This window comes from Bidens hawaiensis, unplaced genomic scaffold (genome assembly GCF_021521415.1).
Source record: "Bidens hawaiensis isolate Kalapana, Puna unplaced genomic scaffold, B.hawaiensis_p1.1 tig00007413_1, whole genome shotgun sequence".
NCBI lineage: Eukaryota > Viridiplantae > Streptophyta > Magnoliopsida > Asterales > Asteraceae > Bidens > Bidens hawaiensis.
The window spans coordinates 741,745-759,065 of record NW_027491517.1 but is presented as its reverse complement, the minus strand read 5'-3'; the positions used below and the strand labels follow the sequence as shown (position 1 = coordinate 759,065).

The 17,321-nt window shown below is 32.1% G+C and overlaps 1 protein-coding gene and 1 pseudogene across 2 annotated transcripts; both read left to right on the top strand.

Moving 5' to 3' along the window:
• The first annotated feature begins 1,542 nt into the window (after positions 1-1,542).
• On the top strand, positions 1,543-4,426 carry LOC143635253 (putative phospholipid hydroperoxide glutathione peroxidase; annotated as a pseudogene). The gene is made up of 6 exons (XR_013154017.1): positions 1,543-2,025; positions 3,272-3,348; positions 3,434-3,495; positions 3,627-3,745; positions 3,879-4,046; positions 4,194-4,426. The product of XR_013154017.1 is annotated as a putative phospholipid hydroperoxide glutathione peroxidase (transcript).
• Positions 4,427-14,120: 9,694 nt separating this feature from the next.
• On the top strand, positions 14,121-16,548 carry LOC143635199 (putative WRKY transcription factor 40). Its single transcript, XM_077103082.1, has 4 exons — positions 14,121-14,350; positions 14,660-14,959; positions 15,172-15,288; positions 16,050-16,548. The coding sequence occupies exons 1-4, from the start codon at positions 14,285-14,287 to the stop codon at positions 16,272-16,274; spliced, it is 708 nt and encodes a 235-aa protein (XP_076959197.1). The 5' UTR covers positions 14,121-14,284; the 3' UTR covers positions 16,275-16,548.
• Positions 16,549-17,321: the final 773 nt, after the last annotated feature.

Here is a 17,321-nt window from a genome sequence, read left to right as displayed (position 1 = left end):
CATAGACATAACCTTGTTAAACATTCATATATGTAAACAAAAATTTACTATTCTTGGAATTGTGATATTGTATAGCTATTATTTTGATTTTTGACCTTATAAACGTGATGGTACGAAATAAGTTTAGAAAGGTGGTCTGTTTCTTTTGATACAAACATCGGTTCAGAGTATATGTCCTATAAAACGGATAGTTAGAACTTAGATATCTAAGAACACCGAGAAACCAATCAACCTCAACATATACGACACACAAATAACAACATAACCATTTACAAACAACTAAGTAACATAATTTGGTTCACGAAGAGAACGATATGCCATATCATTACAACTGACAGATTGCTTCTACACTAGATGTACATATCTACAGCGAGCAAAAACGGGTTAACATGTCCTTATCACATATATTCAACTCGTTCAAGTCTTTATACTCCGATCCTTGTTCTAATGTTTCAGTAGATCGACATGTGTTGAATTACCACATAATAGCAATAACAATAATACAATATCTAAAGTAAAAAAGATAAACTTAAGAGTTAAGACTGGTTGTTATGGGGCTTCAACATGGTCGGGACGTTAAGACCCGGGTGGTAAAGTGGAAAATGGTAGCGGGGCTTTAACAAAGAAATTGTGAGGCCCAAATGCTTTAAAAAGAAAATAGTGGGACTTTAACATGGTAACGGGCTTTAAACCGCAACGCGGTGTAAAGGTGTGTTAGAGCGCCGACAACGCTAGAACTTCACAAACCGCCACATCATATTACAAACCTTTTTAAAAAACCTTCACTTTTTTCTACAACATCAAACCTCCACAAACTCCATTAATAAAAAATAATATACTTGTTTTGTAATAATATGTATATATGTATGAGAGAGAGATGGTGCCCCCACATCCAGGTCTGTTTGAAAGCCGAAGGCGTTCTTGGGATAATCTTGTAGTTTCTACCTGGTGGAGATCCTTCCACATAAACCATGATTCGTAGACCTAGCTCCACATCGCCACCCATACCTCCCCTCCGCCCGCCCTTTCCACAAACCTCCCCATTTGTTAGTTAAAACTCTACCACCTACGTGGTAATGATATACTGTTTTAAGGGGGTGTTTGGCCTAGCTTTTATTTTAAAGCTTATGTTTATATATAAAATTAGCTTATAGCTTTTTTTCTATTGTTTGATAAGCTTTTTTTAAGTGTTTGAATTAGCTTATATTCTACAAGTTAATTATGTGTCTTAATAAGTTGTTAAATCCAACATTCTTTAATTTGTTATAGTAATAATTACTAATCCACCACCATTTGAGGACAAATGAGTAATTTACACCCTTAAACAAATAAGCTTAATCAAATAAGCTAAAAAACCATCTTCAAATAAGCTTCTTCAAATGAGCTTATATAAAGCTAATAAGCATAAGCTTAAAAAGCTAAACCAAACACCAAATTAAACTTATTTTGTAAAAAAAGAAAAAAAATTATGAGCTTTGTTAAAAAAGCCAGGCCAAACACCAAGTTGATGTTTAAAGTCTCGTCACAACAGTTAACAACAAAATTTAGCAAGTTATCTAGAAACAGCTTTTCTTTCTACGAGTTGTCATCTTCACCGCCGTTCATTGCTTATGGATGTCCTGTCTCTGGCCCCTCTTCACAATCTAATATTATGTCCAAACCAGCAAGTTCCATTTTAAAGCATTCCACCAAAACCCCCAATTCATTCCATTAAAACCCCTAAACCCACCTTCATCTTCTTCTCAATTTCATTAACCACGCAACCAACAATGGCATCCGTACCTTGCTCCTTCAATTTCACTCCCACATGTTTCAATTTCTCTAAATTCAACCGAACCCAGTTACCTTCTTCAACTGGGTCTGTTAAATCTTTACTCGGGTCATCAAATTCTGGGTTTTTGCAACATGGGTTTGCTTTAAAAGCTGGGATTTTTTACTGGGTTTTCGTTGGATTCTCGAAAATCGGAATTTGGGGTTTTTGCTACTGCTGCCACTGGAAAGAGTATTTATGATTTTACTGTAAAGGTACTTAATTTTAGCCTATATGTTTGTTCATGTATGTTTAGTTTTTTCTTTAATTTGCTTCCATTTTCTGGTGAATTGGATATTTTAATAAAGATTTCTTCAGAAGTTTGCAAGATTCGTCTATAATTGCATTCGTTTTATTGAGCCTATTTTCCTTAATTTCCCAAAAAAGTTAATAGAATTATGTTATATTGTAATGAAGATACATGTGTGTTCCAATTATTACGGAGTGTGCAATATGCATAATTCGGTTCAGTTTTTGGCTAAAACCGAACCATGAACCAAAATTCCAGTTTTTTTTTTTTTTTTGGTTTTGATTTTTTCGGTTTTAGTTGAGTTGGGTTTGGTTTCTATTTTTTCAGGCTTGAAAATGTTTTGGACAAAAAAAGAAGTTGGCCATAAATAAGATATTTTTTGCCTAATTTTTTTTGTTTGTTAATAATTTATTTGATTATTTTACTTTTGGGCTAAAGTATTTGGGTTAAACGATATCTTTAGCTAAGCTGTTAATGCGGAAAAATATCGGATATCGGTCAAGGATCGATATTTGAGATATCAGTTATCGCGGTGAGATATCGATGGGATATCGGTAATTTTAATATCATACAAAATTTATATATATAGCACTTTAACACTAACAATTCAGTATACTCTCCTAATATTAACAAATTATCCTTTTGCAAGTTGCAAAACACTTACAATTGTAGCAAGTAGGAACCGTTTAAGACTCAAACCACCAACATTAAACACTAAAAGTTGAATTAAGACTTAAAACACTGATATCGGGAATATCGGTGATATATCGGTGAAATATCGGTCAATATCGGCCAAATATCGGTCAACATCACCGATATTATCGGTACCGAGATTCTGACCGATATTTCACATGAGGACTGATAACCGAGATACCACCGAGATTGACTGCATAGATCTTTAGTTATTACAAATTACTTGAAATTCAAATAAAAAATGAGAATCAATAAGTTTGGTTTGGTTCGGTTTGGTTTTTACGGTTTCATTACACGCAAAACCAAAACCGAAGCGAAAGTTCGATTTTTACAAAAACATAAAACCAAACCATCAATGTTTGTTTCGGTTCGGTTATATCAGTTGGGGTGATTAAGTTTTTTCAGTTTTATGCACGCCCCTATAGACTTTGCATCTCTTGTTTGACAATGTGAAAGAAGTTTTATTCAAATTATAATTTCAAATTTTTTTTCTTTGGTATATTTGTTCTGAAATGCAGGATATTGATAGAAAGGATGTCCCTCTTTCCAAATTCAAGGACAAGGTTCTATTAATCGTCAATGTAGCGTCACAATGGTAGTTTCTACTAATAGTTTTCATTAAACTAAATGCAGTTAAGATGAATGATACCTTTTAAACCTAAAGTTTACTTTCGTTTCAGTGGTTTGACTTCATCTAATTATTCCGAGCTCACTCAAATCTATAACAAGTACAAAGATCAAGGTCAGTGGCTATGAAATCCGAGGCTATCATATTAACTTGTCAATAATTAGTTTCATATAATCGATCAGAAACATAAGTTAATTAACATAATGTAACATACGAAAATAAGTGTAAATAATCTTCAAATGCAGGACTTGAAATCTTGGCATTCCCTTGTAATCAGTTCGGGTTCCAAGAACCCGGGTCAAACAATCAGATTAAACAATTTGCTTGTACAAGGTTCAAAGCAGAATTCCCAATCTTTGACAAGGTTGGTTTTCTTTACTTATTTCCATGTATGACTTTGTTCAAAGTTATTCTATTCTGGAACATATTCAAACTTATGAAATAAACTGACTTATCAAAGGACTAATATAATATCATGTCATGTGTGTGTGTTTCAGATTGATGTGAATGGTCCGTTTACAGCCCCGATTTATCAGTTTCTAAAGTCAAGTAGCGGAGGATTCTTGGGCGATTTGGTGAAGTGGAATTTTGAGAAGTTTTTAGTGGATAAAAACGGGAAAGTCGTCGAAAGATATCCTCCTACTACCTCCCCTCTTCAGATCGAGGTACGTACGCAATACTTTATGCAACGAGTTACGAAATTTAATCCATTGTTCTTGATATTTTTTTATTCTTTTGACTCGTTAAAAGGAAAATGGGAATTTTCCCATTTATGTCAATTTTATCAAATTCACTGTTGTTTTGTGTTGCAGAGGGACATAAAGAAGCTTCTTGCTGCATAGTATGGTTACATGTTCGACATCCCAGAAACCGCATTCTAATACAAATTATACGAGTTTTCGTTTTACATCCATCGTCAAATGATTCGTCTCCTTCATTATTGTGATAGAAAGCGAATAGTAGTATACGTGTATCTGTATGTTTATGTAAATGAATGCGCTTTTTAATACTTCTTGTCTAAGAACTAATAGTAGGCTATTTTCTTTCTTCCACATTTACAGTCTAGTTAGCAAAAAAAAAAAAAGAACCGTAGTTACAAAATAATAACTATTTTTGTAGCATCATTTTTTTTCCTATGCCCATCACATGTTTGACACACGGTATCACTTAATTGAGATTTTGGACAAATGTTAAGGTAAAGGACTAAAAGCGAGACTACTTTTAATATACAAGACAAAATTTGTAATTTTAATGAATGTTAAGGTGAAAGACGAAAAACGGGAACTTTTATTTACATGATAAAAACTGTTATTTAGTCTTAATATAATACAAATAAATATGTTATGCTTATTGTACAAATTTCATGCATGAATGTTAAGGTAAAAGACTAAAAGTGAGAAAATTTTAATTTACATGATAAAAGTTGTAATTTGGTCTTAATATGGTACATATAAATATGTTATGCTTATTGTACAAATGTTGATGCATAAGTAGGTGAAACCGTTTTACTCCTTCCGTCCTATTAAAAGTGTTATGGTTTGAAAAAACACAAAGTTCAAGGTAGATTGAATGATTACTTTTTTTGCTTACCAAATGACAATATTGTTCTTGAAAATTGGGTTCATCAATATCGTTAATTAACGTTAGTTGTGTGTTTATGAGTAACTTAGAAATTATTTAATAAATTTGAAAAAATAAACAATTGTAACGAGACAAATAAAGAAAATTATGAATACCTTTAATGAGACGAAGAAAGGGATGCTTTAATTGTGAAAGTTGGGCTTTACCGGTTAGGCCTTTCTGTGAACAAAGAGAAAGAGAAATAATTAAATGGGCCCAAAGAGAGAAACTTCAATTATATTGTTTTAAGGGTAGCGTTTGTTATGCAGTAATGACAGATGGAATGGAATGATTCATTACGTGAGAATGAAATAAGAGGTGTTTGGTTGCACAATTGAATGAAATCATCCATTACACATGGAATCCCATTCCATCAAAACCATTCCTTCTCACCCCCCTTCTTTTTTTTCATTTCATTTCTCCTTCAACTTACTTTCGCAACAAAACCATCATCTAACAACCACCGCCACCACCACCATCATCTGACCACCTCCGCCACCGTCACCACCACCACCTCCGTCGCCACCACCGTTGCCGCCACAACCACCTGACCACCACCTTCGCCATCACCTCCACCACCACCACATTACCACCAAAGCTACCACCGCCACCATCGTCGCCATAACCACAGCAACCATTGTCACCGTCGCCACCCGACCACTGCCTGGCCACCACCACTATCACTGCCTGGCCACCACCACTGTCATCACCACCCTACCATCGCCAATACTACTAATGCTACCATCGCTTGACCACCACCACCATAACCACCACCCCCGTGGCCTGACCGCCACCACCACCACCGTCTCCACCGTCGCCCCCGCCACCACCATTTTCATCTCCAGAGCTACCACCACAGTCACCATTCCAGTTTTTTTTTCATAAAAATATATATATTTTGGTATAGGAATATTTTTATTATTTCTATTTTATTCCTAAAAAAATTTTTGGATACCAAACAACATAAATTAATTATTCATTTCATTCCCATATGTTAACCAAACAATACAAAGGAATGGTAATGATCCATTTCATTCCTTTGTTCATTCCATTCCTTCTCCCATTCAATCCCCCCTTTATTCCATTCCTTTCAACCAAACATACCCTTATTATTTATACTTTACAGTTTACACGTTTATAGAAAGTAAACCCTTCAAAAAATTTAAATATTGGTATTTCATGATTTCTGTATAAATTAATTCCAGATGTGGGGTCACGTAATATCGGATACGTCAATGATCCCGGCCCAAGTTGTTAAAGTGAGACACTCAAATACTTTATTTAAAAAAAAGTTTAGGTTCACGTACCACTTGGGAAAAAAATAAAATAAAAAAATATGGGATTCCAGGTTGGACCTGGAGGTTTTCTTACATGTATGGGTTTTCACATGAGTACGGAATAAGATAGCAGGTGAATTAATGGTCTGTCAGTGATTCAAATGGTCATTAAAAAAATGAAACGCAACATCAAATACTTTATTTTATCTTATATACTATTAAACACTTATTTTCATATTTTATATTATTACATACTAGGATAGTACCCGTATTACACACGGGTTGAAAATAGATAAATAACAAAATCAATATAGACAATCATAAAATTTTATAAACAGACAACCATATATTAACATTATGATGGCCTAAACAAAATATTAGACAGTAACATTGTCAAATAAAAAGTTAATAGTTACACAAACTTGTCTATATTAACAAATTTATGAAACTATTTAAATCGTATTATCCCAGTATGAACTTCAAAATTTTCCGTCCAAAAACAAAAGCATTTTGCTATAGAACCTGAAAAACAAAACAAACCATGCAACCTGATTAATTAAGTATTAAACTAAAATGTTAATGTATTTCATAATGAGTTTATGCTAACATTAATATCTAGAAGATTATGTAAAACTAAAAACAAAATGTGTGAATGTAATAATTACCATATAAATATAGACAATATAAAATTTCAAAAGAAAACATTTAGAAAATCATAAAATTTAACATAATTTTATAAACACAATCTTATAAAATTCATATGCATTAAAAAAAATGCAACAAACTGGTCATCAAAATCATTAAATTATTCACTGTCATATTAAACACACACACACATAATAAACATAACTTAGTAACCAAATTATTGACCATTCATATTGTCTTAATACAAACTTAAACTAAGACAAACTAAATATACACATAAAAAGGGGAGACCAAAAGAAGATCTAAACATGTCGGAGTCAAATTTACTAAACATCAACTTCTTCAAAATTTCACCAATAAAACAAATTACCTTCACAACTTGACAAACAAAATACACGATTATAGAAGTTTATTGTATGGTTTGGAAGTTTCTAGTTATAACTAAACAAATAACTTAAATAGAAAACACAAAGTAAACAATGAAACTAAAAAAATTAAAGTAATCAACTACATAATTAAGTTAGTGGTGTTACCTTAATCGGTTTTCTTTAAAAATTAAGGAAATAAATTGGGTATGAAATGTGAATGAAACAAATTGTATCAAGCAACAAAATTAGGAAATAGTTAATTGAGAAAGGCAATGCATATAAAATGGGAATTCTGTTATGACCATAAATTAGGAAAATCAAACTAAATAATTCAAATTAATGGAATAGTTAATTGTGTCATTTATTAAGGCGCCGGAAAACAAAATATACATCAAGCTATAGATTAATATTTAGCTTTAACTACAATTTATGAAATTGAAATATTGAAATACATGAATATTCAAAAAAGAAAATCTATACATGATAATATAATAAAAATACATCTTATAAAGTCTTGATCAATTGTGAAATCATATTATATGAGTCGGAAAATAACCTGAAATATAGAAAATTAATATTCATATTATGGTTTTTTGAATTATAGTTAATAACCGGAAAATTTAAAAGATGTAACCAGAAAAACGATATTGTGACAATGACCATGGTATGTCGGATTTTTTTGGAGAATTTCCAGAGAAATGAACATCTATTAGTCTTGGCATTGACCTGAAATTAAAAAGTAGAATATTAATGTTGATATTATGGAATATTTGATTTTTAATTTGTAACCGGAAAAATTGAATGTCTTACCGGAAAATAATAAATATGGTTTTTAACCATGGAATCTCCGATTTTGATACCGTCGATGGATGAACATAATTTTGATCTAGAACATAGATTCACAGCATGTCAAACAAAAGAACACGGAAAATTAAAAAATACTAATAAATATAAAACAATCATTGTTATAAGTATAACACATAACCGGAAAAAATTACCGTCAATACTTACCGGAAAAACATGACACGTCCAAAAATTGTAGACATCGCCTTTCTTTATTAAAACCCTGAACTGATTTTAATAAAATGAGTTAACAATTAAAAGAAACATAAAAAGATTAGAGGAAACAATAACCAGAAGAAATATAATATTGCCGGAAATACATATATCAACAATCGGAATTTAATACATAATAGAAACTTAACGGAAAATAATTAATAAAGATATAGATTTGGATTGGCCGGAATATGGGAGAGGATGAAAGAAGATCTAGCTATTAGAGAAAGAAAGAAAAACATGATTAGAGTAAAAAATTAAGAAATGTTATTGTTTAAATATAAGTTAGATGATGAGTTTGCATTAGTATGAAAGAAATTGGTGAGGTGGCATTGATGTGCCATTAATGTGCCATTAATGTGGATGGTCTAGAATGCTGACAAGTGAAAATTGTTGTTTGTTTTAATAGTATGTATAGATTTCAGCTTGGCGTCGCATATTGAATTTAGCTGTTTTCATTCGCATATAGCTTTTGCTTGGAAAGTGTTAGATCCACTTTCGAGGCTTGTATGGCAATATTTTGCATTTGCTACTTTTTTTTATATTACATTTTTTATTATTTTATATTAGATATTTTAATTTGACGAATTTGTTATTTGGATTTACTTAATTTACGTCGACTCATCACCACAATATACTGGTTTTATTAACACTCGGGTTTCACCCATCGAATAAATATTGCTTTAACGACTTTTAAATATGTTATATTTTTGTATCATAAGCTACATAAGTGATGCTACTGGTGTCTACTAATTCACTTTTGAGTTAGTGTCGGTATCTTAACGAATCTAACTGACACCAACCAAATTTGTGTCATATTGATTATAAGTTGTACGTGTGCCATTACCGTTTTGAACGTTCACAAAATTATTGTGATTGATTTAGTGTTGATGTTGTAACGAAGTTAACTGATACCTACCGAGTTTACGTAACTATGCCGCCGTAATGCGGTGGGTTTTTGTCTAGTTAATATTAAGTTAATATGGGTGTAGTAATTGTACAATAATATCTTACGATACAAAAGGTATAAGAGAACATCCATCATTAATTTCAACGCGATGACCTAAATGTATCCAATCAATCCACACGGTGACATAATTGTAAATATAGACTTAAATTATGCATAAGTTACACTAATCACCCGTGAACATAACTACAAATGTTATACTCACATCACATGATTTAAAATAAAACAATGCTTAATCTTATGGTGTAGTTTTTTGTTTTTTTTTTAAATAATGTCGTACAAAAAGTTATCAACGTTTTGAAAAGGCGGGGGAACCTGAAAAATATAATTACAATTATGTCATGACCAGAAACCAATTATCCATATTGTTTTGTACCATTTGTATGATAAAAGACTAATTTATCTAGTTAATATTGTTATATATACTTTTGATATTGTTTTTATTAACACTATTATCACTGGCGGATACATGTTAAGCCCAGGGGGAGGACATACCCCCACTCAACTTTAGCCCAATAATATGGTATTTTTTAAAAACTAGGTCCAATAGGTCCAATCAAAATAGACCCCTTCAATTTTTGTTCCCTCAACTGCCACCCTTCAATTGTTTTTCATTTGCAATTGTTTTATACTTTACTATTTTTTAATTTGTATCCAATTGAATTTATATTGGCATTTAAATCGCAGGTTGTTGAACTATATATTCTTTTGTGTTTGTTGTACTTTGTTAGCCAATATTCACTCAATTTAGCTTTGTCAAATTGTTCTATCACTTCTTTTAGTGTCATAATTGTGGGAATTTCGTTTGTTACCGTTCATTATAATTTTTTTTACTGGACCCATTATGAATTACACATTCTAACATGATACATTTATTTTACCCCCACTGACAAAAGTTTCTGAATCCGCCACTGACTATTATTATCATCATTATTTCTCAAGTTATTTCTATATTGTTACATTAATTACTGTCACTAATTTTTTGGTCATTTTCAACAAAATATAACTTTACTTCCCAATATTCCAATGTAAATATTAATGAGAACGGAGTTGTGTTCATAATAAAATATTTTTTTAAATGAGGAAATGATTTCACACACAATGGTTAGATAGTAAACACGCATGTATAAAGTTCCTCACAAACATTTTGAATAGTTACAACTTACAAAGAAATACCTTGGTTGGCCGGTGTTGTAAGCATTGTCACATTTTGAAATTACTAATTTAATGATTTAATATCTTATATAATATATATTAAATATTAGTTAGTTAAATGCCACTAGTTCATAATGGATCATGGTTTATAGTCTTAATATCCTTCTTTTTATAAAAGGAATATTGACTAACGAGAGACATCCAAACACAAGTATTCAAGTCATAAGTCTAAAAGATTCAACACGTAAAACGATCATGGTTTCAATATTGATCAACATGCATGTACAAGTAGAAAACTCGTAACATGCATCGACTTTTCATCTTGATCTACGTGTACTCCTAGAAAAAACCATCGAACATGCATCGACTTTTGGACGAACGATCAAATAGTTTCTATTCATTTGGCCATTTGACAAGAAAAGAATAAAAAAATCATATTAGCAATGAATTTCTTTGAAATTTAATTAAATAAAGACAAACATTTATTTTTCTCTCTTTATATAACATATATTTCAGTTTTATTTAAATAAAATAAGGCCAAACAATTCATTTTTCTCGGGAGGGGCGCATGTTATTCCCGCCCCAAACTGCAATTTAGTCTATATAATACGTGTTTGGATAAAATACAAATAACATATTTTGTACAAAGTGCACAAATCAAAGATAAAAGGGACACGTGTCAAAATGTATATAATAAAGTCTGCTCGATCAATTGATATAACAAAGCTCTAGTTAAATAAAGTAATTACTATTGTTTTATATTTACCCTACTTATGAAAATAATTACTCTATATTAGAAATTATAAGTTTATAACACTACAAACAAATATGGTAGTTAAACAACTTAATTACTCTAGTTCACAATTTAATTATATAATTACTTTAGTTACGCAAACATTTACTCTAGTTTTGATCAAATAATTGTTCTAGTTATACAAGCAATCAATAAGTTATGATTAAATAACTACTCTAGTTATAAAAATAATTAGGTAGTGTTTGGTACATATAAATGACAAACGGAATTGAATGATGGGAATGAAATAAAAAAAGTGTTTAGTGGGTCAATGAAATGAAAACAACGATTACACAATGAATCATATTTCATCAAAACTATTCATTCGCAAATTACTCTTTCTTTTTCCATTCTAGTCTTCTTTCTTATGACTTTCTTGACACCACCGTTGTCGCCGCCTCCTCCTAACCACCAACACCGTCGTCGCCATTGTCATTTTTTTTTTGAGGTGGGATATTTTTTGTCATTTGTATTCTATTATGCGTCTGTTTGTGCATACCAAATAACATAAAATACTTATAATATTTCCATAAGCTAACCAAACAAGACAATTAATGGTAATGATATATTTCATTTTATTCTCCATTTATTAATTTCCTCGCCATTCCACTTCATATCTATTTGTTACACCATACCAAATATAGCCTTACTCTAACTATGCAAACACTTATAGGAGCCACAACGGGCTACGACCTAGAGGTCAGGAGGATGTGGCCAAGCAACGAGCGAGAGGGAAGCGTTGTGGAAGGAGGTCTGGCTGGGGAGGGTTTGTTGCTACAGACGGACGAGCGGACGTAAAGGTGGCCCCCGCTCTCACTTTCTCACATCACACACACACACACACACATATATATATATATAATTTTAATAATTTTTTAATGAGTTTATGGAGATTTGGTGTTACGTGTGAAAATAAGAGTTTTTTGAGATAAAGTTTGACATCTGATGTGACGGTTTTTGAATGTTTAACATTGTGGATGTTCTTACTCTATTTGTGATTAAATAATTACTCTAGTTATGTATATGCATGCACTAAACTTCATCGGATTCAAAAGTCCAAGCTTGTATTTTGAAAATCAAATTTCATCAAATTCAAAATTTATTCTTCCACAATATTCATTCCAGTCCTACGCATATTCATTTACGATTGTTAATCAAGAGTCAAATTCAGTTCATGTTCTCGTTAGCAATCAATTTCAAATTCACACCTCATTATCAATCACATTCATATCCTCCATAACTATTTCGTAAGATTCTATATTATATTTCGCTATAAAAAGTTTACAACTTTAGTTGAGAAGGAGAGTTAATATCTTTTATCTTTACACAATAGTTACGTGTTTCCAACCTATGTGTATGTAAATTTTATTCTATAATATAGTTTGGTTGTTAGGAAATAAAAGTGCGGGTATATGTCATCGTTAATTATACGTCACCGGTGATGAATATTCTGACGTCATGCCATTCGTGCTATTTTGTTATCTAGGGTTCTAGGGTGTAAATAATAAACTTTCTTTTTTTCTTTTGACTAACATGTACGTTGTAAATTTCGTCTTTGTCATTGCTTCATAAACGTGAAACTAAAAAGTTTAATCAATAATTTATATGATAAAGACTTTAAATTAAACATTTAATAAATTTATATATAATAAGTTGTCTACGATTTAGCAAAGTCTAAAGCTTAATCATATGTTAAATTTTGGGTTGATCGTGGCCATTCGAAGATCTCATCTTTCTGGAGCTTTGAAAGACAAATATATAAATTTCTTTTAAAATAGCAGTTCATGATAGTTATGTATTCTCTCTCATAAAATCCGGTTGATGACTATATTATACTATATGTATTCCCTTCCCAAAGGTTATTATTGATGGAGGATGACAATGGCGACGTTGTTGGTGGTGGTGCGGTATCATCATCATCTTTGGCACGTTGAATGAATTGATTTTTGTCTATTACATAAAAATGAGGACAATTCAAAAGAAATGTTCCAAAATTTAACTTAACATAATTTATAAATGTCACGTTAAAGTTCATCTTTTAAAGATATATATTGTCGACTGTATGTGTTAACAGATTATATTATTTTGTATAACTATACCCGTTTAATATATGGGTTTATTCAACAAATGAAAAGACTTTTTTAAGATGAAATGAATAATAAAACATTGTAATGTTTTGAAAACACTCCTAGCAATTCTCGCGGAAGAAGGTATGATCCAGTTTCATTATTCTCACAAACGATATAATCCACCAATATGAAGATGAGAATCGTTTGATATGTTTAAAGAAACTAGATCCTTGAAAATCAAGATACATTGACGTGTAGAAGTTGACATAAAACACACATAAGCCTTCTATCCAAAATAAACTATTTGCTATGCATCGCTACAAGAGCGGTTTTACACTTTTTAGGAAAAAAATGTTTTTCCGAAGAACCCTATTATATATAGGGAAATGATTATCTAAAAAGTCTATTTTATCTAGGTATGTTACGAGTGATTTTTGTTTTGGATTGAAACTGACTCAACTGAATTCTGATTGAACTCATTCCAGGCTTCCAGTGGTGTGTAATCGACTCCTTAAACTGTAAACCTAAACTCTAAAGCTAAAATCATAGTGTTAAACTCTACCGGCTAAACCCATAAATCGTAAAACTGAATCCAAAAACTAAAATGATAGAGTTCGATGAGCCATCTCCAACACCATTGGCCGGAATAAGTTCAATCGAAGTTTGTTTGTGCCGGGTTACCAATAAAACAAAAATTCTTCTTATTTAATACCACCCTATGCATGCCGTATACACGCACTAACAAGTTCTTTTCTTACAATAAATATATACTATCTCGTAATTTCCTGGAACTTTCTCCATGTGCATCCCAATCCAATCCCCTATAGCTAAGCACCTTTAAAAAAAAGGAAAAGAAGACCTTGACTTGTTATCCATATCTTTCTATAAAAACTTCAAGATATCCTTCTTGGGTTCTTCATTATCTTGACCAACACAAGACTTGGTTAATAACAATGGTGGAGACTTCTCATGGTATTGATCTTAACGTCACCCCCTTTCACAAAACTGATAATATCCATGTAAGTATATCTCAATCCGGTCTATGCAAATCGATCACATCAATATTTAGTGAATCCGAATCAAATACAAATTTAAGCTATATATTCGTGAGAAGTATGCGAAAAATAAGTGTCCGCTTTACAAAGTTATTAATAACTTAATTACTAATGCACAACATCAATTTATGTTAGTGGATTCAGAAAAAGATGCACTTAATGCACAACTTCTTACACAACTCACAAATATTTAGCATGTATATATATGGTTTATACATATGTATATCTAGGTATTATATGTGTTTTGTATCATTGTATGTATACAAATATCAGAATATCAATGATGATTCGGTTGGAGAGCTAAACAAAAATATGTGCTTAGAGAACAAGAAGCTAAAGGAGATGCTAACACTTGTTTGGGACAACAACAATTTCCTCGAAAATCAAGTAAACAAATTAATAAGAGACCATGATTTACTGACATCTAATTCTGTCAAAAGAAAGTTTAGTGAGTGTGTCGATCAGTGCAACACAAGCGGAAGCAAGGAGTATCATCATCAAGCATCGTTGAAAAGGCAAAACAACGGCATCTCACAAGTTTATAGACGGACAGATCCGTCTGAAAAAAGCATGGTACTTTACATGTTATCATGATTTTCTTTTACAATCTTTAAAGGGTAGCACAATGATGAGCGCTCGAGTCCTTTAGCAAGGTCTCATGTTCGAATCCAAATTTCACTAGTTTTCTATCTCTAACCCCTTAAAGACGTAACTGGCAAAAACTAAAGATTTTTAGTTATATATATATGTAACGAAATTTAGGTTTTGTTGAATGTGTTGTGTAGGTCGTAGAAGATGGATATCAATGGAGAAAGTATGGGCAGAAAGTGACCAAAGATAACCCTTCTCCTAGAGCTTATTACAAGTGTTCTTTTGCACCATCCTGCCCAGTCAAAAAGAAGGTTGTATGTCTATCAATAGTCTATTTAACCTCGTTTAAATAAACTAAAATTATGACATGATAACAATAAAAACTGCTAACAACTTAAATTTGTCATTTCTAATGTTGTGTAGTAAGCATGGATTTATCAACGGAGACCCAAGTTCAATCTCCAATTACAACACTTTGGGGGAACATGGGTGGCCTCGTAAAGGAAGACTGAGATCTTTGTAATCTCCAGTCGATCATGAAGGGCGTCCATATGTAAAAATCATATATGGTTGGTTTATACAAATTACACATGCTTCCTTAAGTTCGATCATATATAAGCCATATATTGGTAAACAATATATGGTGTAATTTGTATGGACGTGCTTAAGGATTAAACTGGACGCCCTTCGGATCAATCTGGACATATGTGGTTTATAGGTATATATGCATATCTGCTACATTTATATGTCCATATGTACATATGGAAAACCATATATGGTTTATACGTTAGCATGTTACCACCAGTGGGCCTTCGGACGAGTTGGTTTTCTCTGGAACTGGAGATAACTTGAAGGCGCTTAAGGGTTCTGTATGGCTGGCAGTGGTCTTTTGCCATTGGGTCACCCCGTACGAAGTACCTAGACATTCTATGTTTATTGGTCATTTAAAAAAAACTTAAATAGTTAAATGGATATACATCCATCAATAAACGTTTCTAGGTGTGTTTTAATAACATTTTGATCTACTGATCAATATTTCAAGACAACTAAATGTAGTGGACTTCAATTTCAGGTACAAAGAAGTGTGGATGATGCCGACCTTCTAGTCGTGATCTATGAAGGGGAACACAACCACAAATCAAGCGTGGAGAAAGAACACAAAACGGATGTGCAGAAATTTGATGAGGTGTTTGTTGAAAATATGGCTAATTCGTTAAAAAGAAACCCTGATTTCATCGAAGAGCTTGCCGAGGCCATTTTCTCCAAAGTTATGGAACAAGATATTAATTTATCTTGACACATTATAATGGATAGGTCTTGGTTCTTGCAGAGATAACGTAACCTAACCATATCATATGCTCTTTCTGGCCGAATTGCGGTCGCTAAGAGTAGTTGGTTGAAAACGTGGTCACAAAAGTCATTCGCAAACAAAGTTTAAGCCTAAACCGGTCACAAAACACTCACAAAATGGCATTTACGAAAAGTGCTCCTTAAATTTTGGGTTAGGAAATTAAATGTAATGTTCTATGATATGAGGGTAGATATCTTTATTGTCATCCATGTAGGTGCACGTTATCTGTGGAAGAACTGGTACATATTCATTTAACCAAGACTCATTCGATCAGAAGGATCTTTAAACGAAGACCATTGAATATATAATATAAAATTAACATCTTTTTGAGTTTGTTGTTATGGAACTAATAATAAAATAAAGATGGAAGGAGAAAATAATCACGGTACCAACTACCAAAAGTTAAATCAAATATTAAGTTGGGTGCTACAAATATGTATTTCATGCATGGAATAAGAAACTTGTACAACTATTACAAACACACACATTAAACTACCTTTAACTAATTAATCATATTTAGCTTTCGATTTCAAGCCACAAAAATGATCACACAATCAAGCCACTGAGGAATTAATAACAGTAATTCTACACGAAGAGAAGGCGTCTAAAGGATTTATAGATCCGGAGTTTATGTATTACTGAACATAAAGATGGGGAGATTTAAACATGACATGGTTAGATGATAGCATGTTATAGACCTAAGGCATTAAAAATCGGTTGTGGAGATTAGGCCGGATGATCACCACAATAATATCACAACCAGTCCGGTTGATATTTAAACCATGCGTAGTGAGGCATTATGGATGCCACATAGCACCCCAAACCCCCACCCCACCCCCACCCAATTTTGGTCTCCGGCGTTATGTATATAGCACCTCCCCCACCTACTTCAACCAATTATGTTTTTCCTTCACAAACTCTATCCAATAAAATATTTATGGTATTTTATTTAATTATAATTACAAGATTAATTTGGAAGGTTACCTATTACAC

Bases quoted from the DNA above. Each gene is read 5' to 3' on its own strand.
- LOC143635199 (XM_077103082.1), top strand. From the start codon at position 14,285: ATGGTGGAGACTTCTCATGGTATTGATCTTAACGTCACCCCCTTTCAC. The intron at 14,351-14,659 runs GTAAGTATATCT...TACAAATATCAG, and splicing joins ACAAAACTGATAATATCCAT to AATATCAATGATGATTCGGT. The intron at 14,960-15,171 runs GTACTTTACATG...TGTGTTGTGTAG, and splicing joins ATCCGTCTGAAAAAAGCATG to GTCGTAGAAGATGGATATCA.